A 24,237-nucleotide genomic window follows, 5' to 3' on the forward strand; every position below is an offset into this window, starting at 1 on the left:
AATTTGAAAATATGCCAATGTATATAGTAAAACACTTTGTTGATGAAATGACAATTACCTTCATAATGTTTTCAGTGGGGAAAAAACTTTCTAAGTGAAATTTCTCCATGTCTGATAATGGAAAATATTAAAAGAAAATCCTGAAGAATTGAATGCATAAATTTAACTGGAACTTCCAACTTCAGGAAAACCCTATAACATTCATTAAATAGAGCTATAAATAAAAAGAAGTCAAAAAGATATTTTTTATGAAAATTTTAACCAAATCTACAATTTTTTGAACTGCTTGTGAAAGATATGCAGAACAGGAGCCTATTTTTGTGGGAAATTTATTGACTTTACAGTTGGACTGAGAAAGTCTACATATCTATATAATAGGAAAATCACTTGACTTTATGACTCAGGGGTATGTTCTGATAATTTTATAAAAACATAAATATAAAATGAAGGGAGAAACAATTGCTGTTGATTAGAATTACTAGAGAAAATTGAATGGAGCATAGAACTTGAACCAACATCTTAAGGCACTGCAGTGTGTTGATGAACAAATCCTGTGTGCTGAGAAAGCAGAATCAATGGAAGTACTTCGACTTGATATTTTAACAAGTCCTGACTAATCTCTATATTCCACAAATACATATCCTTTGTTATGACCCAAGAACTGTAAGCAATATAAATTCTAAATATTTTATTTATAATTAAGAGAAAAACCTGTAGGTTTTAGCTTCAGTGGATGCACAAAATTATTCTTGAAAATGAGAAAGTAGAAATAAGCAAAAAACACAGTAGAGCAAGAAAAAGCACCAAGTTCAATTTCATTCCTATAGCTCACACCTTGTGTTATATTTACATTTTTGCCTAATAAGCTAAGCAAAAATGCTAACTTGACAAATCTCAAATGAAACTTACCCTCTTTAAATTGATGTTAGTATTTTCCATGCACCTGTGACATTATTTTACAATGTGGAGAAGAAAATCATAATAGAAAGATAAGCAGGAAAATACAAACAAATGGGAAAATTGTGACAAATAAATATCAATACAGTTGAGAAAACATAATTTAAAATTCCCTAAGAGGCAGTATCTTTGTTATTTATGAATTTTAAAAATGTGTTTTCCTTAAAAGAAATTTTCAGTCTAAATTATAGACAAAGTCCGAGTTGAAAATTCTACTCCTAATTGCTTTGGCCTGACTTTAAATTTCAATTAAAAAAAACTGAAACATTTGCTTTATTCCAACTTTCATACTTCTTCTTCTCTACCATAGTTAACAATGGGAAACCAAACATCAGTGTCAGAGTTCATTCTTGTTGGATTGACAGATGATGCTGATCTGCAAGCTGTGCTGTTCCTCTTTCTGCTGGTAACTTATGTCCTAAGCATCACGGGGAACTTGACCATCATCATTTTGACCCTGCTGGACCATCGCCTCCAGACTCCTATGTATTTCTTCCTCCGGAATTTTTCTGTTTTGGAAGTATCTTTCACCTCTGTCTTTGTTCCCAAAATGCTCATCAATATTGGGACAGGAGACAAGTCAATCTCCTTTGCTGGTTGTTTCACTCAGTACTTTTTTGCCATCCTCCTGGGAGCAACAGAGTTTTACCTCTTGGCAGCCATGTCTTATGATCGCTATGTGGCCATTTGCAAACCCCTCCATTACACCACCATCATGAACAGGAGACTCTGCTTCCTCCTAGTCATTTGTTGCTGGTTCTCTGGGTTTTTAGTTGTCATTGCACCACATATAATGACTGTCCAGCTGCCTTTCTGTGCATCCAACGTCATCAATCATTATTGCTGTGACTATACTGTCTTGTTGCATTTAGCCTGTTCAGACACACACTTAATAGAAGTGACTGAGTTTGTTGCTGCTGTAGTTACCCTCATCTTCACCTTGGTTTTAGTGATTCTTTCCTACACGTACATCGTCAGGACAATTCTGAGACTCCCCTCTGCTCAACAAAGAAAGAAAGCTTTTTCTACATGTTCCTCCCACATGGTTGTGGTCTCACTTTCTTATGGAAGCTGTATCTTTATGTACATAAATCCCTCTGTTAAGGATGCAGCAACTTTTAATAAGGGAGTGGCTGTTTTAAACACCTCGGTTGCTCCTCTTTTGAATCCTTTCATCTATACACTAAGGAACAAGCAAGTGAAAACAGCCTTCAGAGATATGGTCAGTAAAATAGCAATTTTTTCAAGAAAATGAAATGATCAGGGATTATTATTTTTTTAAATAAATGATAAATATTTGAAAGACTGTAGATGTACATTATTCAAATGTAATGTATTTTCTACTTTATATTCTATTTTCCACAAATATTCCTATATAAACACCAATATAATACAATAGCTTACGTCAATTTTATAATTTTATTGTTCTTAAAAATGAGCTTGTCTCCTAAGACTTTGTTTTTTTTAAATTTGCACATCACTTTTAAAGAAAGGACTTGTGTGAGAGTTAGAACTGCAAATATGACTTCTTATAGTTTGTTTTTTAAACTGAATATTTTAAAGTTTTTTTTATCAAATGTATAAGTTACATCAATATATTTTCTCAACTCAATAAACATACATGCCACACTTCACCTACTACCTAGTCCTAGTATTTTTTTTTTATCTTATATATATATTTACCATCAGGTATTCAATGTCTACACTTGTAACAGAATAAATAAGTTTACATTTTGAAGAAATTTATTTTAGGTTATTAATAATTCTATAACTTGATAGTATGTTGGCATATTGATGTAAATATTAATATCTTCAAATTATAAAATTCAAATCTATGCTTAGTATTTCACAATAATCATTTGAGGAGAACCTACACATATCAAATGCTTTAGATAAAAAAAATTCTAAGAAAGTCAAAGCCTATATATGTTCATCTTAATATTGATGAGAAATATTTATTGAATTATGCACAGATTAGAGTCTTTCAGTGAATCCTTAAATGAGGTAAAGAGGTTATTTAAGTTTAATATTATTTAGAACTATAATATTAACATTTTTATAAATATTTCATTATAGCGAATTTCATGCAATTTAATATTGTGCCTAGTCATTGATTTCATTTTTATTTCTAAGGATATGTAATACAACTGTCTTGATTCTATCCATGGTGTTTTTATTTTTTTCTTAATTTCATATGCTTAGACCATGTTCATTGTAGGTTTCATACCAAATTTAAAATGTTTATAATTTGTTATCACTTCTACATGGGTCTCCATCACAGATAAAAGTTACATTTTCTGAATAGTTCTTGTCCACATTCATTTGTAGATTAAATGGACTAAATTCAAGGCATGGGTAATTTTAAATTTTAAATAATATTTCTGCTCCAATATCTTAAATATACTGATAAACTTTTACTGAAATATATAATTAATTAGTGTTAATCCTGCATTCTTGAATTATTTACTCCTCCACTGACTGATAATATAGTACCTACTAGGTAGCAGAGATATTCAGTGTTCTAAGAAACCATGGAGAAAAAAGAGGATTGAAAAATAGAATTTGCCAGTTTCTACATAGCAACCCATAATTTCAATAAAAATTACATAAGCACCTAATGCATAATTTTATGTTAACAAGTGAGCTGATTTATTTCCTTGTTTTTTAGAGTTCCAGGTAATTGATTCAATAGTCCACTTATTTGTTTATTTTAAAAATCATCAATACATTAATCATAATCATCCAAAACATTATCTCACTGTATGCTGCTTGTTCAATTTCATGTGTTAGATTACAGAATGAAAGAAATTTAGAGATTATATTGATAATTTCTGTTAAACACAAACACACAAAATTTTATTTTATTTTTTTCATCTCATCTGAATTTCATTTTATTTTATTTTATTTTTATTTAAATTTTATTTTTATTCCACATATAATTACAACCCCCTTATTTCTCTGGTTCATAGTTGTTTGTTGATTTTGATATTTTCTTTCCTATAGTTATTCTTTTTTCTGGTCCCTTATTTAAGTTTTCTAGATTCCTGCTGTGACTGAGACCATCTGGTATTTTTCTTTTTTCTTTTTGGCTTATTTCGCTGAGCATGATCCCTTCCAGCTCCATTCATGTTGCTGCAAATTGCATGTGTTTATCTTTTTTGAATGCTGAGTAATATTCCACGGTGTATATGTACCACATATTCTTAATCCAGTCATCTATTTTTGGGCATTTGGGTTAAACACACAAAATTTTAAAAGCCAATTCAAAGTAGTAGTCTATTGAAACAGGCCGGATGTTTATCTGCAAGAAAACTGGCAGCTAATAAAAATTGCAGAAAAAGATGAATTAACATATACTCTATCAACTGAAATCCCCATTAACCAGAGATACTTTGAGTCACCAAAACATTGACAAATGATATTCAAAATTATACACGTTTCTTTTCAAATTCCAAATTATTCAGGAAAAGTTTTTTTAAAGTTGATTACAGATTTAATAATAGGGCCTCCCCGGTGGCGCAGCAGTTGAGCGCTGGGCTGCAAAGCTGCCCACAGCCTCTGCAGCGCTGGTTCGATCCCAGCCAACGGCAAGCATCCCACATGTCACGCTGCACCCACTGCTCCCCTCAGCAGTGTATACCCGTCCTTCTGCCTGTTCTGCTCCCCACTCTGGTTCTGGTGAATTCTCTAACCCTCCTGCGCTTCTGACTATACCCAGTACTTGTATAAATAAATTAATAAATCTTTAAAAAAAAGATTTACTAATAAGTTATTTCACTTTGGAGTCTTTGAAAACCAGTAATTTAGTATGAAGAGTCTAACCTTATTACTTGGAAGTTTGAATGACTAGTACTCTCCATTATGAGAATCTTCTCAGAGTTAATAATGATTTCAGTTTCCATTAATGTTTTTAACTTTGGTAATATCTTGCAATTTCACATACAAATCCTTCCTATTGGTACTCTGACATTGCTGTACATTCTGCACAAGTCCTTTCTGTTCTGTTGGGTTTGTAAGGTGTTAACTGCTACACCAAGGAGGTGGGTGTCTTAAACCATAGGGAGTGAAGGCTTCAAATAAGTCAAGGGGAGATTGGAATGTAAACAGTTGACAGTGGGACTGAACCTCCTAAGGTGTCAATATTTGTGTCGTTAAAAATTCACATGGGGCCTCCCTTGTGGCTAAGGGGTTAAGCACCGCACTATGAAGCAATTCGCAGCCTCTGACGCATGAGTTCCATCCCTCCTGGTCAGGAAAAAGCCCACATGGTACAGCAGACCTCTCCTGTGTCACCCGCTGCTCCCTTCAGCAGTGTATGTCAGTCAGTCTGCCTGTTCTGTTCTGCACTCTGTCTGGTGAATCTCTCATTCCCCCTTATCTCTGGCCTGTACCCCAGCTCTTGTATGCATAAATAAATCTTTAAAAATAAATAAAAATGATGCTATCTGCTCAAAGCTACGAAGACTATAAGGAGGTGGCAATATTACACCACTGAGCTTTTGTAGATTTGCTGCACTTGATAATAAAACTCTCCTGCTTAATCTAAAACATTAATTTATAAACATAATCTATTTCTCAACAGTAGAAAGTATTCTATTTTAAATTCTTAAATTCATATTTATTCAATTCCTATTTAGTGTCAGGAATAATCCACACACTAAGTTATAGGGAAGAATGACAAATAACATGTCTCTGCTCTGTGGCAGCTTAGAATTTTGTAGACTCCAGAGAGAAAACAAACAAACAAAAAAACATGTCCTGTAGATCCCACCTTTTGTGGAATATAAGTAACCCAAAACCTATACTGGTAAAACACAACAAAAATATCTTTACATTTAGTGAAAGACATGCTGGTTACCAGAGGGAAGGGGGAGGGACTCTGGGGATGGGGGTGGAAGGAACCGGGAGGCCTTGCGGGAAATGAATGAAGCCTTTGCACATATGGAGAATTAAAATTGTACCCTTAAAGTTACATAGAGCCGAAACGACTGGCATTTTAAAAAGAAAAAGAAAGAAAGAAAAACAAGTAAAAATATAACCATTGGTGTTCTTATAGAGAACAGGAGGCTCCTCCTAGAGGCGCCCTCTCAAAATGAATTACTCGAGGAGATGGTGCTTTATACAAAACTTGGAATTTTGATATAGAGAGTGCAAGATAGAGAGAGACATTAAAAAGGGCTTGAGAGGTGGAAAGAGAGTCAATGTTCCACGGGTAAAAACAAAATAAAGAGTTTGAGGAGCTGAGGTTGGGGAGAGTGGCGTGGATCTGGGTCCCGGACGCGTCCCTGTTCCTCATAAACTGCCATTCATTTTGGTCTCGTGATGTCATTTTAGTGGAATAATAACATGCTCAGAATTAGGTTTTAGAAAACATCATTTCATCTTCTCTATAGATACTGGATTGAATAGGAGAAGGAGGCAAGGCGTGTAAAGAAGTCTACAGCTACTCATCAGGGAGACCAGTGGGAGGCAGAGGGGGGACTGACCTAAAATGGAGGCCGTGGAGGACTGACCTAAGATGGCGGCTCTGAGAGCAGCCACCAGTCTCCTAATCAGAAAACATTTCCTGTTGAAGCACACCTAGAGAGCCCCAGCATTTTCACATGCTGCTGTGTCTCTACACTGTTCCTATCAATAAATTAAGAATAAAAGTGAAAATCCAGACCTAGCAGTGTAAAAACTCCCCTGTGATCCACTACTCTCCCCCTCCCTTCAGCTGCTGGCGGAGTGTGGGCTCAAGTGGAAGACTGAAGATCCTTCCTTAGTTCGAACGATTTGAAAAAAAATCATTTGATTTTTGAAGGCTTTGAAAAGCCCCTGAATGACTTCATACAGGGGACCAGCCCCATCGCACGCTCCAAACACACCTACAGATAGAAACAACGCCAGCCTTTGGGGCTGCATATTTTAACAGTAACTTTTAAGAAAATAACTATCTCTATTGTGCAAATAGGCAAACCTGATCTATTGGAATTAAGGGCAATAGTTAGCCCTGAAAGGGATAGTGAGCAGAAGGGAAAGGAGTGATGGTCAGGAGGACGGGGAACTGTTAGTCCATGTGGTGCTGCTCACCTGGGGAGCGCAGGTCTGGGAGGGGGAGGGAAGAATAGAAGAGAATATGGTGATGGTTCCTGGGTGATATGGTGGCAGGAGAGATATGGGGACTACAAGGACATAAAAATTAATTAATTAATTAATTAAAAGAGGGGAAAAAAAGATGACCAAGCTCTATAAATGTGATCTCTGTTCTGTATTTTATACTTCAATAATTTCTTTAAACTGTCTGCTGTGTAATGCCTCAATGATTATAACGCTTATCTGTAAGAGCAGATACTTGTCATTTAAGTACCTAGAATGGCAAGTGGATTTGAAATGCAACTTTATGTAAAATCAATCAAATTTTCCTATAGATTGGTTCTGGGAATTTAGACAGCAGGTACAAACATTTGATTCTCAATTGTCTGTCTGGAGGAACTCATTCCGCTTCACTTCAGAGCTCTCTAAATCTGATCTTAAATGGATGAGATACCGATTAACATTTTTTTAATCAGTGATGACATGAACTTTGACTCTAATTTTGTTACTCAAAAAGGATGAACCTCAGAGGCTTAAAAAATGCATGTTTAATTACTGAATACATGTGAATTCAACATTTTAGCAATTAACCTTAAGATTTTATCAGAACGTAGATTAGTGAATTGTATTTTTGTGATGTATCTTTTGTCACAGACATAGAAAATGACTTCGTTTTTCTTAAAAGTCATTATGGTTATCAACAAATTGCTGCCTCAATAAGGTCTTATCTTTTTAAACTTGAGTTTACGGAATACAGATTTTTCCACTGTGACTAGTTAGTTCATCCTGTATAGTGTTCTCTAGGGTAAAGTTTACTTGTTTTTCAAAAATATTAAATCAATCCTCTTGAGACTAGTGGCAGAACATATAAAAAGGAATTATTTTGCTACTTGTAATCATAAAAACTAAAAGCCAAGCAATTGGGTTTCTCAAGGAGGACAGAAACATCTTAAAAAACAGAATGACCTTGAAAACTTACTATTTTACTCCTTTTTAAAAAAATGTTTAAAAAAGATGTATATTTTATACATAATAAAATATGCTTTGATTAAACAAAATATAAATTGGAGAACATTGTTTTAGAAATTGAGAAGAAAGAAAACTAGATAAATATCTTGTCATGATAAAAATCTTTGAGCTTACATCCTTAGTGTGTTTTATTAGAACTAATGTACTTTTAAATGTGAACCCAAGATAAAGTAGGGATTAAAGAAAAAAAAAGTTGGATAAACTACCCTCAGAAATTGCTTCTCTTCTAGGATTCATATCAAAAGCAGAGTTGGAAATGAAATTAGTGCAAGAGACAGTAAAGTTTGAAAAATTTATGTTTTTATTTTAATCACAATAATTTATTTCATGAAGCTTGAATAATTGATTCCAGTAGAGTCTATTGGCAGAGTTTGGCATGAAATTCAAAACTTTTTGTTTTGCAAAGCAATTAAAAAAATTTTTTGTGAAGCAATTACTATTTTAAAAGTAATAATGAATTGATTGTTATCTTAGTAGGAAATCTTCATTTGGTAAGTGTCTAATTTTGAATAAATACCTGTTATAATAGCCAACAGAATTACAGCAATTTTTCTTTGTGAAATAAATGTGCTGTTTCCTCCACATAATTATACATAATAGCATATGATTTTACTCTACATTGTCCTTGTGAATTATGAAACTAGAACAATGAAATCATCCTGACCTTGGGAAATTATTGTTTTATATTTGTCAGTCATATTGAATTCAATAGAAATTAAATGGACTTTTCAACTAAAGAAATATCTTACTCTTTTCAAAGCCATAAATTGGCAAAGCAATTACAGAAGCCCTTGGGACTCTAAGAGTGGTTGGAAACAATAACTATTTTATTAACATTCAGTAAAATAATTACTGGAAAATTAGAAAGAAAAAATAATGTTGTCAAGTAGCTTGTTATATGTTTTTTATTTTCAGTAATTTTAAAATTTAAATTCTGGCTAAAGTCTACCCACATTGAGTCTACCTCTGATTTTGTGTTTAGACTCTATGTAACTCATTCTGTTGAATGAGGTTTTCCTTTTGTCATCTTAAATTTTTAAAATTTTTAAATATTTAAAATTTCTCTGATGAGTATTTTACTATATATGTCCAGAATATAGACAATTCTGAAAAATTATTAATTGATGACATAAGAAAGAAAAAAAATGTAGAAAGAAGCAAAAGAGGTAAGAAAAAAGAATTTTATTCTACTGAAATAATTTCTAATCACTAGAAATATTTGTCTAATGTTTTACCACCAGATCTGGGCTATATGAATTGTAATAAGTTAAAATACAACTTAACCTGGGACAATGTTTTTCTTAAAGAAAAGATCATAGTTTAGAAAAACTTGGTGATGTTTTGGGTGATCAATATGAGGACCGAGGCATGGTTGGAAAGAAGATTCTAAAAAATGGGAAACATGAAAACGTTAATATGAATTTAATTGTTGTGTGCGACCAAAAAGAAAAAAATATGGATATGATTAAGAGAGAGGAGCTTACTCTGGCAATAAGGACAGCCATACAGAGGGTGACACCAATACAAACCAACAGGCTTATCCAGTTGAAAGTTATTTTTTTAAATAGCTTGTTTTCTAGAAACTGCCAAAATCCCTAAAATACTCAAACATGCTACACACAATACAAATGTTGTGTGACAATATCCTTGTAATCTGCTTTGGTATCTATCTGAGAAAAGATACCATCCAGATGAGAGAGGAGTATATTTACGTGCTCAGGGAAAGCACAACTAAGTGTTCTGAGCATTTAAATATTGACGTCTTCTGAGTGTTGGTAAAGTGTTACATTTCCACTGGCTATGGTGGCAGATCTTTGGGCAAAGTTTATTATGATTTTAAAAGGTCCAGAGTCCGCAATGAAATTTGACTGAGAGAACTGAAAAATCTACTCTTAAGATTAATAAACCCAAAGATGTGTTTGACTCTTATCCCTCTGTAAAATTAAGATGATGAAATCTTCACAAACACTTTTCCAAAAAGTTATTGAAGCTCTGTAGTTTTAAGATCTATGACCAAGGAGATAGTTACATTAAAAATACATATTAACCATAAAGAATTTCAGATGAGTATCTCTTACCAACTTTCCTTCTGGATTCTCACTACACACTACTTTCTTTTTTGTTTCAAGTAACAGCCAACTATGAGAAACCACACCACAGTGACAACCTTTATTCTTCTTGGGCTGACAGATGATCCTCAATTACAGCTCGTCATTTTCCTTCTACTTCTCTTCACCTATGTGTTGAGTGCCACTGGGAACCTCACCATCATTGCACTCACCCTACTGGACTCACACCTCAAGACACCCATGTATTTCTTCCTCCGAAATTTCTCATTTTTAGAAATCTCATTCACGACTGTCTGCATCCCCAAATTTCTGGTCAGCATGGCCACAGGAGACAGGACCATTTCTTACAATGGCTGTGCGGCACAGCTGTTTTTTACTATTCTTTTGGGGGCAACTGAATTTTTTCTTCTGGCCGCCATGTCCTATGACCGCTACGTGGCCATCTGCAAGCCCCTGCACTACACCACCATCATGAGCAGCAGAGTCTGCAACTTGCTCATCTTTGCTTCTTGGTTGTCTGGCTTCATGATCATTTTCCCAGGAGTCATTATGGGTCTCCAAATTGACTTCTGTGCTGACAATGCTGTAGATCATTTCTTCTGTGATGTTTCTCCTATACTGCAACTGTCTTGCACAGATACAAAACCAATAGAGTTAATAGAGCTTCTGTCAGCCATTTTGACTCTCCTGGTTACCCTGGTGTTAGTGATTCTCTCTTACACAAACATCATCAGAACTATTCTCAAGATACCGTCTTCTCAACAGAGAAAGAAAGCCTTTTCTACTTGTTCTTCTCACATGGTGGTCGTGTCCATTTCTTATGGCAGTTGCATCTTCATGTATGTGAAACCTTCTACTAAGGAGAAAGTGTCTTTAAATAAAGGGATATCTCTGCTCATCACTTCTGTGGCTCCCATGTTGAATCCCTTCATTTATACCTTGAGGAACAAACAAGTGAAAGACGCTTTGAAGCACATGATCAAAAAGATGGAGATGTTGTCCATGAAATGAATCAATATGGTGGTATCACTAAGGGTATGAATAAAATCAAAATAAAATAAACAAGAAGGGTGGAGACTGTTGCAGAATTCTTCAATATTTATATTCAAATAATATGTCAATCTTTTTGAGTTGTAATTCTCATTGTGATCAGTCTAATCTCTAAAATTTTACCCTCATTGCTATTTTTCCCTTTAGCTGAGAACATGTATAAAATGTATTTCTTCTTTATGGTCCAATTCATTTAAATTTTTGTTGTTACCTAAAGATATGCTTTCAAAATTATCTGAGTGATTCAAAGTTAGATTTCTTTTTTTTATGTTCTTTTCCATTTTTCTAGAATTCTGATTTGTATTTGGTATACTGTACATCGTTTAATACACCACTTAGATTTGATCAGCTATGCAGCCTTTATTGGTTGATGAGGAATTTGAAGTCTGATTTCTGAGTGTGCTTAATGGAACTTTAATTGATGTAGCATATTTGTTTAATAGCATTTCTTAAAATACGTATTTTGATAATTTCAAATTTTTACTAGGTTTACAGTTGGAGTTTACCTTTACAAACAGATGAAAGGAACTCCAGAGAAGTTGAAACATTATTGCCCTTGCAGGACTCACAATGAAATTTTCACTAATGCTACTGATTATTTATAATGTCCAAGTTTTAGGAAATATATTAATTTCCATTGTCAAACCTAGATAAGACAGTTATTACTATGTTCAATTGATTAAAAATTTGAGGCATATTGAGAGCATGAAAGGCTTCCTGATGGGAAAAGTCATTGATGATAAAGTTCTTTAATGTGTGTTTTATACATATATTTTACATAATAGGGTTCTTAGCATACTTTAGACCTTGTTATCAAAATAAGTAGAAATCCTTCTTTCCATGTTATTTCAAAAGGAAATAAATAGAAATCTATTTATAGAACTCCATAGAATTTATGGAATGGCATCATTATACTATGAATTATAAAATCTAGTAAGAATTTATTTTCCAAATTTAGAGAACTGAGCATTAGAAATTAGATTTAATGACTGATGATGTGCAAAGCAAAACATTTTAGCTTTTTTTCTTTCAATTGCATCATCTCTCAATGTGACAAAGAGAAAATAATTTTTCCTAAGAAGACTAATTTTCTTTAAAAATTAATTTCTTTTGTGTATATTTAACTATCACCTAATTTTCATATATGATTAGTGATAGTATGGTTTCTTTTAAATGTTTCTCAGAGAAATAGAATTGAGGATTTTACCCTCAGCATATACACCTTCCAAGAAGTGTCTTAAAAAGTTGAGGACAAAAAAATAATGCAGGTCAAAAAAATCAGAGATTAGATAAAATTTGCATGCAAATGTATATAGATTTATACAGAATTGCCAAAAATGTAAACAATTCACAAGTGAGTCAAAAAACAAATGGGCATTGGGATACATCCATATGGGAGAGTACTCGAACTATGCAAAGATACAGATGAATATTAAGTGAACAGTGCTAAAAGTCAGCAGACTGTGTGTATGGGTTCACTTATGTGGCGTTTTGAACAAGCAAAATATTCGAGTTATACAAACTAGGGTTGCCAGACAGGTCACTGGGAGAGAGAGGGTAGAATCCTTGAAATACAGCTGACTTCACTCAAGGTAGTAAAACTATTCTAGATGACATTATAAAGTTGGGTATATAACACAAGAATTACTAAAACCAATTGAACATTGCAATACAAAGGCTATTCTAATGTGCAAATTAAAAACAACTTAAATCCAGGATGTTTGATGGGATGTAGGACAATTTAACTATATTACAAATATATGAAACAACCTTATAATGAGAGCAGGTGGAATAGGAGCTGACCAAAATAAGCACGTTGCTATGATCTTATTTTTAAAATATGTATTGCCTTGGGAAAACTGTTGCCTCACATAAATTTGTGATCCTTTGGGAATGGTGTTCTTGGATCTCATATCCCCCTGAGAACTCTTCATAAACTTGAGAGATTTTTCTTCGGGGCACAGAAAACCTAAATAGTCCATGGGTCAAGGATTGATTTCTTTTATATGTGATTGTGGCTAATCTCTACAACATACATTCAATACAAAAAGTATAACTTGTAGGAAGGGAAAATTTAAAGTACAACCTTAAAAAATATATGAAAAATAACTAAAACCATTTACAACATTGTCATTTATAGGTTTAAAAATAATCATCAATTTTTGGATAGGGTGAGATCTATTCAGAAAGAAATGACATTGCTATCCTCTTACTAGATGATGATAAAAGAGTTAAATTTGAACAGAGAAGATTATATGAAATACGGTGTGACTATAGCTTCTTAAGAAAATGTATATTTTTGTAAGTATTTTGATACATTAATTAGGATTCAAGAAAGTGAAAAGAACTATGAATGTCTAAAATTTAATGACTATACTTCCTGTTAGATATATTTTAATTCGCTTTTGTTCTATTTTCACCATTAATATATTAACTGTAATATATGTTATTTCATCTATAGGTCCGACTTCTCATCTTTTTATAATGCAAATTAAAAAAAACTGTGATGTGTTTTGGTGATAGTTAGCTCATGTTACTGTTGATATTGGGTAAAGATGTTATTTGACAAGGTAAAATCTGAGGTACGTGTTTTATGTATAAGCATTTCTGTCATTATGCCATTGCAATAACATGCAAATGAAGAAAAAATTATATAAATATTGTTTCACAATTATGTTAATCTGAAAGGAATACTGAGGTACTTAGAATAAAATTGTCCTTAGAGATAGCATTAATCTTTTGTTTTTAGAAATACACTATAATGGGGCCTCCCCTGGTGGCGCAGCGGTTGATCCCCGTGCAGTCCAGGAGGGTCCCACATGGAGCGATAGACCTCTCCTGCCGTGCCCACTGCTCCCCTCAGCAGTGTATTTCTTCGTCAGTCTGCCTGTTCTGTTCCCCACTCTGGCTCTGGTGAATTCTCTCACCCTCCTGTGCTTCTGACTGTACCCAGTGCTTGTATAAATAAATAAATAAATCTTTAAAAAGAAAAAAAAAAGAAATACACTATAATGTGTTCTATAATTATTAGTAGAGAAAGTTGTAGTTTAATGAGGAAAACTTTGGAAAAATCACTCCTTTAGGCTTAATCCTGCCATCTAATTTGCTAACTGTGCAAATCTGATCAACTATCTGATTTGATATAAGCCTGGTGTTGAGACAGTTATCTACCATTAATGTTTGTTTATTTAATTGCCTGTTAGCTGAATGTTTGAATATTCTGATGCTTGCAAAATACATGTCTCTGACAATTTTATGAACACTATCTGTGATTTATTATAAGTTGAAATTTACCAAACACTCCTCATCTGTTTTAAGCCATGCTGATATCAAAATTGTTCATCTTTTCAGTCTGTGTTTTAGACAAAGAATGAAATGGTAAATGTAAAGAATAGAAGTTGATGGAGAGAAATTTCATTATTTTCTTATAGTTTTTATTCTCTAAATTTTATTTACTATATTATACATTTTACCTTCACAACCCAGTGCTCAACCGCTGTGCCACCGGGGAGGCCCAATTTATATATTTTGATTTTTACATTTCACTTAATAATTTATATATTCTGAATTTTAATTTTTACTAATCAACATACTTTTCATATTTTTTAACTTTCCCCCCTCAAACTCACTATCTTATATCTAAAAATCCCTTCTTACTTCTCTAGTATTCCATAAAACCTTGACTTTCTCTCTTCTTTATATTTCTGTATTCATAAGATGTCATTAATCCATATTTATATATTCAGATATGCTTCTGTACTCTTTTATCTCAAGCTTTCATTTTCATTTTCATTTTTCAGAAAACTCATCTGCATGGAAAGCTGTGGTTTCTTTGTTATACGAATGGAAATTACCATGCTGTCCTTGTGGATTATGAATTAAGATACACTGCATGAAGAACAGAGGTGATAACAGAGCTTGAATGGATGGCACTACTTATAAGGAAAGAAAATACAATTATTTCTGATGCCTCCTATTTATTAGGAATTGGATCTCATTAGCCATGAAAGACCTTAACACCAGTGTCAAGCATTTGAGTTTGATTATTTGAGTAAAATGGTAAAGTTTAAGTAGACTGCTTATTGATCATGGCTACTTTTATGTGTGGGTGGGATTCATATTTATTTTAAAAATGGCCTGATGTGCTTGGTATGACAACTATAATTTAGATACTGGAATGCCAATTTACTTTATTAGATAGGAAATGGTATACCATCTCAACTCTACATTTAATCAAGAGGAAAAAGTATGTTTCCATGATTTAAATATCTCTATATTCCCTTTAATTGTTATATAATAACAATATCATTTATAGGCTATTCTGTTGTAGAATTGTTAAAAAGAAAAACAAGATAGAATTCTCTGTTCTGTTAGCTCGAAAATGCAAACTATGGTTCTTCCTATCATAATCATCTTTAAACTATGAATGAACATGATTACTCATCTTATTACTATATCTGAAATGTCAACTTGATAACTTTACCTTAAACACTATTTATCACTGCTCTTTTCCCATTGGGATCATTTAGTTTTTCTATTTAGACCTGGAAAAAGTAAAATACAATAATGGGAAACAATACAAGAGTGACAGTGTTTATCCTAGCAGGTCTGACTGATGACCCACAAATGAAAGTTATATTATTCATCTTCCTACTTCTCACCTACTTGCTAAGCGTCACTGGCAATCTCGTCATCATCACACTCACCCTGGTGGACATTCACCTCAAGACACCCATGTACTTTTTCCTTCGGAATTTTTCCTTCTTAGAAGTTTCCTATACTACTGCCTGCATCCCCAAGTTGCTAGTTACTATGGCAACTGGGGACAAAACCATTTCCTATAATTGTTGTGTAACTCAAGTGTTTTTTGTCTTTCTCCTTGGAGCATCTGAATTTTACTTGCTGGCTGCCATGTCATATGACCGCTACGTGGCCATCTGTAAGCCCCTGCACTATACCACCATCATGAGCAATAAAATCTGCACAATGCTTGTGTTCTGTTCTTGGCTGTCTGGGTTCTTCACCATCTTTGTACCTCTACTTTTAGGCTTACAACTTGATTTCTGTGCCACTAACATTATCGATCATTTCTACTGTGACACAACTCCTCTCATGCAGATTTCCTGCTCGGACACACATCTGATAGAGACAGTGGGGTTTATTTCTGCTGCAGTGACACTCTTGGTCACGTTGGTCATGGTGATAATATCATATACCTATATTGCATTAACAATTCTAAAGTTTCCTTCCGCTAGTCAAAAGAAAAAAGCTTTTTCAACATGTTCTTCTCACATGATTGTTATATCTCTCTCATATGGCAGCTGCATCTTCATGTATGTGAAACCATCAGTCAAACAAAGAATATCTTTTTCCAAGGGAGTTGCAGTGCTCAATACCTCTGTTGCTCCACTTTTGAATCCTTTCATCTACACCTTACGGAACCAACAAGTGAAAACAGCCTTTGTGAATATGATACAGAAGTTGGGCTCTTTCTCAAAAAGATGATATCATCACATTGTGTAGGAATAAAACTAGTGTATCCTGTACTGGCCATTTTGCTTCATAGAAGTGAATTTTCTTTACAGTCTTCAAAAGAGATTTTTTTTTCTCATCTCACATCCTTTTGCTCTGATTATATGAATGAAATTAAGCTAAGTTTTTCAATTTGTCTCTTTTGTCTTCAATTCTACTAAGTTAAGAATGTATGATTTTTTTCTTGGAAATCATATTTAAAACACATGTAATGTAAAAGTTATTACCATCCTTTTGTACCAATTTAGAAACTACTTAAAACTAATAATTACTATATTGTTGTTATACTACTAATTTACTAGTGAATATGTTATGTAATAAAATGGAAGGAAATTTCAGCAGAGATTAACCATTTGTTCAAATTATAAAATATTTACATATCAATAAAATGATGTTAAAGCATAATCTATGGAAACTGGTTGGTAATAGTGATACATATTTCATTTGCAGATAAACAATGTATTGCTTAATGTTTCTTTTAAAAATTAGTAGTGAAACAAAATAATTATATGGTTTTCCATACTCCAATGTCCTTCAATAACTAAGACATACTTTAGTTAGATAGATAGATAGATAGATAGATAGATAGATAGATAGATAGATAGATAGATAGAGATGGTTTTCAAATGATTTGAAATGTACATCATTATCTGGAATGTCAGGACTCAAATCACTTTCTCTTTCATGACAAAAACTGAAAAATATTACAAGTAATGAAAATGTTTTTAAAGATACTTATATTTCATGATTTCTTTTCCAGAAATGTGAATGCATTATTTTAACTGAGACTTCATTTGATGAAAATGCATTTGAAAAATACTAAAAGCAGAATAAAATATAACCAGGGAGAAAAATACCTCTAGTATATAATTGGCTGGACTTATTACAAGGTGTTTTTTTTTGCTATATTTCTTTATTATATGTTACTAAACAGGATCTTAAAAGATATTTGAGTGATGAATAAGATACCAGGTATAGTGTTTATTTAAATGATTGATTTCAGGGCCTCCCCGGTGGCGCTGCAGTTGAGCGCTGGGTTGCGAAGCTGCCCGCAGCCTCTGCAGTGCCGGTTCGATCCCCGGCTGCTCCCCGGCCACCGGAGGAGGGTCCCACATGGCGCACAGACCTCTCCTGCCGCCCGCTGCTCCCCTCAGCAGTGTACTTCGTCCTTCTGCCTGCTCTGCTCCCTGCCCTGGCTCTGGTGAATTCTCTCACCCTCCCGCGCTTCTGACTGTGCCCAGTGCTTGTATAAATAAATAAATCAATCTAAAAAAAATGCTAATAAAAATAAATAAATGATTGATTTCATTTTCCTTTGACCATTTATATATATACATGTATACAGTATATGTGTACACATATATGCATATACATATGCTTTCATATATAGTACATGTAAATTATATATCTTATGCTTCTATATAAATTGTTTATATATATATAAATTATATGTATGTAGATAAATATTCATTTTTTCCATTCTTGACCCTTCATTCTTGACACTTCACTGACCCTCATAAACTGCTATTCATTTAGGTCTCATGATATTATTTTAGTGAAATAGTGACATGATCAGAATTAGGTTTTAGGAGACATAATTTTATCTTCTCTACAGAAAATGCATTGAATAGGTGAAGGAGGCAGAGTGAGTTGAAAAGTATACAGCTGCTAATATGGAGACCAGGTGGAAGGCCGTAGGGGATTGACCTAAAATGGTGGCAATGACAGCAGACGCCAGTCTCCTAATCAGAAAACATTTCCTGCCAACGCGCATCTAGAGAGCCCCAGCATTTTCACATGCTTCTGTGTCTCTATATTATTCTTATCAATGGATTATGAATAGAAGTTGTGAAAATCCCCTGCACGCCCAGCAGTGAAAAACTCCCCTGTGATCCACTACTCTCCCCCTTCTTCAGCTGTTGCCTGAGTGTGGCCTAAAGTAGAAAATCCTTCCCCAGCTTGAATGATTTCAGAAAAATCACTTGATTTTTGAAGGTTTTGAAAACCCCCTGAATGACTTCATCCCACTCTCCAAATACACATACAAATAAACAACACTGACCTTTGGGGCTACATATTTTACCATAAACTTTTAAGAAAATAACCATTTCTATTGTGCAAATAGGCAGACCTGATCTATTGGAATTAAGGGCAATAGTTAGCCTTGAAGGGATAGTGAGCAGAGGGGAAAGGAGTGATGATTTTGGAGGATGGGGAACTGTGTCCTTGTCTGAGTGCTGCTGCTCACTTGGGGATGCACAGCTATCAAAAGTGGCCAAGCTCTAGACACGTGGTGATGTCTGTTCAGTGTATGCTTTATGCTTCAATAAAATATTTTTAAATGTCTCTTGTGTAATGACTATAAAGCTTATGTGTAATACCATCTACTCTTAATTTAAGTGCTTAGCAATGAAATGTAGAATTGCAAGTGGATACGAAATGCAATTTTATGTAGAATCAAATTTTCCTACAGATTGGATCTGGAAAATTAGAGAGCAGGTACAAATATTTGATTCTCATTTGTTATATTGAAGAACTCACTTTACTTCAAATCAAAACTCTATAAATCTGATCTGACATGTATGACTTATCAATTAACATTTTCTTTATCAATGATGACATATTTCTTTGAGACTCTAACTTTGCAACTCAAGATGGACCTCAGAGGCTTAAAAATGCATATGCAATATGCACCCCTTATTGAATCAATCTGCATTCAGAATTTTAGCAATTAGCTTAAGAAGTTAGGCTAAGATGATTAATTTTACTTTTCAAAAATGTATGTTTATTATGGAGATGTAAGTTGACTTACATTTCCTTAACAGGCCCTATGGCTGACAACATATAGCTGTCTCAGGAGTTTTTTTGTCTTGCTTTTAAACATGAACTTATGGAATACAGTTTTTTTCATTTATAAAATTTTCATATATTTATGGCATCTTGAACAATGGTCTCCAAGGTAAAGCATCTTCCTTTTTAAATTTTTAATCAGTTAATTCTCTTGAGAGAAGGTACAGAGTATATAAAAGGGATTATGTTTCTACTTGTAATCATAAAACTAAACACCAGGCAAGTGGGCTTCTCACAAAGAACAGAAACATCTCAAAATAGAGAATGAGTCTGAAATCTTAGCTTTTTGCCTCTCCTTTCTTAACTTAAAAAAAAGACATATTTATTTTATACATAATCCAGAAAATGACTTAATTTAAATATAACAAGTTGGAGAGCATTGTTTTAAAAAGATGAGAAGGAATGGAAACTAGGTAAGTTTCTCATCATGATAAAAATCTTTGAGTTTACATCCTGAATGTTTTACTAGAATTCATGTATTCATGCATGAGAATGCAATAAAAAATAAGGGCTAAAGCAAAATTTTTAAATGTTGGAGAAGCAACCTTCAGAAGTAGCTTCTGTTTTGGGATTCACATCAAAAGCAGAGTTAGAAATAAAATTGCTGCTAAAAACATTAAAGTCTGGAAAAAATGTTTTTATTTTAATCACAATATCTCTATTAAAACTGATTTTTATGTTACGCCATTGATATGACATGAGGTTGGAATTTTTTTTAACAAAGGCAATACTAAGCTGACCATTTTGAAAGTTATACTGAAGGAACTGATTGTATCTTACAAAAAAAAAAATCTTTGAACGCTTCATTTAGTAGGAACCAAGTTTTGAATAATTCTCCTTCCTTCATATCTCAAGCAGAATCTCAGGAATGCCCTTTATAAAATGAATGGCTTGTGTTCTTCAGATAATCATATATATAGTAGCGTGTGACTTTAACATATATGAACATTGTCAGTATTGGGAATAATCACACTGCAACAGCAAATTATTCCTGAACTGGGAACATTGTTCTTTATCTTTATCAAGCATTCATACTGAATTCAGTAGAATTTAAACCTGTCATGAAGTAGTCGACTACCATATCCTAAAGGAATCTCTTATCTCTTACCTAAGCTCTAAATTGCAAAAGCAGTTACAGAAACTCTTGGGACTCTAGGGCTGGCTGGAAACAATGATTGTTTTTCTTTCATTCAGCAAGGAATTTATTGTGAAATTACAAAGAAAAATAATGTTATCAAGTTGTTTGCAATAGTTTTTTTTATTTCTGTGTTATGATTTCAAAAGCTAATTTTAGACCAGAAACTACCCATCTATTAATCAATCTGCCTCTGGCTTTATTCTCAGGCACGCTATATAGCTCATTTTGTTGGCTGATATTTTCCTGTGCTTTCACCTTTAAAACAGACTAAATTTGAATCTAAAAGCTCTTCCTAATGAGTATTCATTTTACTTAAATGTCCAAAATATAGATTTTTTTTTAAATGGTCAACTGAAGAGATAAGAGAAAAAATAAATGTATGGACAAAATGAAATAAAACAGGAAGGAGATTTTTGTTGTATTGAAATTATTTACAGTCATTGAAAATATTTGTACATTATTTTAACAGCAGAACTGGGGTATATGAAGTGCAGTAAGTTAAAATACATTTAACCTGCAACAATATTCTTCTTAAGGAAAATATTGTACTGTAAAAATTTTGGTGATAGATTTTTGAGGTCACCAATGTGAGGACATAGGCATGGTCTGAAAGAAGACAGAAAAAAATGACAATGTTAGCAGAGTTTTGAACTGGTATTTGTGTGCACCAAAAAGAAAAAAGGTTGGATATGAAGACTCTACTGTGTCAAGAGGGGCAAATATGCAGAGAAAAGACCTACTGCAAACTATTTTTAAAATAGCTTGTTTTCTAGAATCATCTGTCACTGCAATTATCAGGAAAACATGCTACATAATAATACAAATGTCACACCTGTTATATCTGCTTGGGTGTATATCAGAGAAAAGACATCAAAGAGGATCAGAGAAGGAAGTAAAATTGTCATCATGATAAGTGGAGTAAGCAAAACTAAGCATCAGGAGGATTTAAATGTCAAAATTTACAGAATTTGGGGGAATGTTTAATTCCCCTTACAATATAGGCAAGAGATGTTGATATCAAGTTTATCATAATTTTTAAAAGTTGAGAGTTTGTGGGCCTCCCTGGTGGCATAGAGGTTGAGCACTGGGTTGCGAAGCTGCCCGCAGCCTCTGCAGCGCAGATTTGATCCCTGGCTGCTCCCCGGCCACCAGAGGAGGATCCCACATGGCGCACAGACCTCTCCTGCCACCTGCTGCTCCCCTTAGCAGTGTACTTCGGTCCTACTGCCTGCTCAGCTTCCCGCTCTGGCTCTGGTGAATTCTCTCACCCTCCCGCGCTTCTGACTGTACCCAGTGCTTGTATAAACAAACAAACAAACAAAAAAAAACAAACAAATAAATAAATCTTTAATAAAAAAAGTTGAGAGTTTGTAAAATTTTAATTAGAAATTTATAAAGCCTACTATAAAGAGTATTCAAAAGCAGAGGAAAAGAATATTGCCTCCCAAAAAAGAATCATTCACACATCTCTGTAAAATGCTGGTTACGAATTTTCAATTCACCCAAAGCAAGTGGCTTTTCTGAAGATCTTTTGAAGCTGTGTAGCTTTAAGATCTATGACTAAGATGACAGTTTCATTACTTTGCATTTTTATCAGTAAAAATATGATTATTTTAATTCAAAAAGAAGTCTGCAGGTGACTATATAGTATAAAAAATTTTAATGTAAACTAAAAAGATTGGCAAAAAATTGCCAATAGGAAGATTTAAGCTAGTTTTGTTTCTTTGCTACCATTTCATGACATTATCAAAACAGTAAAACTTTAAAAAATCTGAATTTATGACACTTGGGAAAAAGACTGAACTTGAGTAAAATTTATATGAGTGAGTTTTTATAGACTTACTCCTACATCAGAATAAAGAAGGAGGTTCAGGGCCTCTTTGGGGGGCACAGGAGTTAAAGTGTCAGCACTGCTATCAAGTAATTGCCCGCCTCTATGGCATGAGTTCAATACCAGTCCAGGGAGCTACCCACATGGCACTACAGACCTCTCCTGTCTTGCCTACTGCTCCCCTCAGCAGTATACTTTGGTCAGTCTGCCAGTTCTGCTCCCCACTCTGTCTCTGGTGAATCCTCTCACCCCTACATCTCTGGCCTACACCTCAGTTCTTGTATGCATAAATAAATAAAATAAAATTTAAATAAAAGGAAGTTCAGACTGCGCAACGATGAGTTTATGGAGAATCCCAGATAATGAGTATCTCTTACAGATTTCCCCACTGGATTTTCATTTCATACCTTTTTTTCTTTCAAATAACAGCCAACAGCCAACTATGAGAAACCACACCACAGTGACAACCTTTATTCTTCTTGGACTGACAGATGATCCTCAATTACAGCTCGTCATTTTCTTTCTACTTCTCTTCACCTACGTGTTGAGTGCCACTGGGAACCTCACCATCATTGCACTCACCCTGCTGGACTCACACCTCAAGACGCCCATGTATTTCTTCCTCCGAAATTTCTCATATTTAGAAATCTCATTCACAACTGTTTGCATCCCCAAATTTCTGGTCAGCATGGCCACAGGAGACAGGACCATTTCTTACAATGGCTGTGTAGCACAGCTGTTTTTTACTATTCTTTTGGGGGCAACTGAATTTTTTCTTCTGGCCGCCATGTCCTATGACCGCTACGTGGCCATCTGCAAGCCCCTGCACTACACCACCATCATGAGCAGCAGAGTCTGCAACTTGCTCATCTTTGCTTCTTGGTTGTCTGGCTTCATGATCATTTTCCCAGGAGTCATTATGGGTCTCCAGCTCGACTTCTGTGCTGACAATGCTGTAGATCATTTCTTCTGTGATGTTTCTCCTCTGCTGCAACTGTCTTGCACAGACACAAAACCAATAGAGTTAATAGAACTTCTGTCAGCCATTTTGACTCTCCTGGTTACCCTGGTGTTAGTGATTCTCTCTTACACGAACATCATCAGAACTATTCTCAAGATACCGTCTTCTCAACAGAGAAAGAAAGCCTTTTCTACTTGTTCTTCTCACATGGTGGTCGTGTCCATTTCTTATGGCAGTTGCATCTTCATGTATGTGAAACCTTCTACTAAGGAGAAAGTGTCTTTAAATAAAGGCATATCTCTGCTCATCACTTCTGTGGCTCCCATGTTGAATCCCTTCATTTACACCTTGAGGAACAAACAAGTGAAAGGCGCTTTGAAGCACATGATCAAAAAGGTGAAGGTGTAGCCAATGAAATGACCAGTGTAGTGGTATCACTGAGGTTGGAAATACAGTGAAACAAGAAGGATGGAGTGTGTCACAGAGTTCAATGTTTGTATTCAAATGACTATACCTTCTCTTGACTTATAATTCTCACTGTAACCTGCCTAATCCCTAAACTTTAGTCCTTATTAAACTTTTCCCCTCCTGCTGAGAGCATGTATAAAATACACTTTGATTTTGGTACAATTCACTTAAGTTTTAATTGGTACAGCTGTTAATGTCCTCTCAAATTTCTCTCAGAGTGATTCTCTCAGAGTCCATAAAATGAATATGCACTTCATTTTATCCATATTTCTTTCCA

The 24,237-nt window shown here is 34.1% G+C and overlaps 4 protein-coding genes across 4 annotated transcripts; all 4 read left to right on the forward strand.

Annotated features, from left to right (window-relative positions):
* Window positions 1-1,273: 1,273 nt before the first annotated feature.
* On the forward strand, window positions 1,274-2,212 carry LOC311184966 (olfactory receptor 2AP1-like; the record flags this gene model as incomplete). Its single annotated transcript, XM_084255301.1, has 1 exon — window positions 1,274-2,212. One exon carries the CDS (start codon window positions 1,274-1,276, stop codon window positions 2,210-2,212), a length of 939 nt encoding a protein of 312 aa, XP_084111427.1.
* A 7,990-nt stretch (window positions 2,213-10,202) lies between these two features.
* Window positions 10,203-11,141, forward strand: LOC311184957 (olfactory receptor 6C74-like; the record flags this gene model as incomplete). Its single annotated transcript, XM_084255292.1, has 1 exon — window positions 10,203-11,141. One exon carries the CDS (start codon window positions 10,203-10,205, stop codon window positions 11,139-11,141), a length of 939 nt encoding a protein of 312 aa, XP_084111418.1.
* Window positions 11,142-15,746: 4,605 nt separating this feature from the next.
* LOC311185529 (olfactory receptor 6C74-like) lies at window positions 15,747-16,685 on the forward strand (the record flags this gene model as incomplete). The annotated part of the gene is made up of 1 exon (XM_084256154.1): window positions 15,747-16,685. One exon carries the CDS (start codon window positions 15,747-15,749, stop codon window positions 16,683-16,685), a length of 939 nt encoding a protein of 312 aa, XP_084112280.1.
* Window positions 16,686-22,973: 6,288 nt separating this feature from the next.
* On the forward strand, window positions 22,974-23,900 carry LOC311184983 (olfactory receptor 6C74-like; the record flags this gene model as incomplete). Its single annotated transcript, XM_084255318.1, has 1 exon — window positions 22,974-23,900. One exon carries the CDS (start codon window positions 22,974-22,976, stop codon window positions 23,898-23,900), a length of 927 nt encoding a protein of 308 aa, XP_084111444.1.
* Between the last annotated feature and the right edge of the window lie 337 nt (window positions 23,901-24,237).

Source organism: Talpa europaea (assembly GCF_964194135.1).
Source record: "Talpa europaea genome assembly, chromosome: 15".
Taxonomy (NCBI): domain Eukaryota; kingdom Metazoa; phylum Chordata; class Mammalia; order Eulipotyphla; family Talpidae; genus Talpa; species Talpa europaea.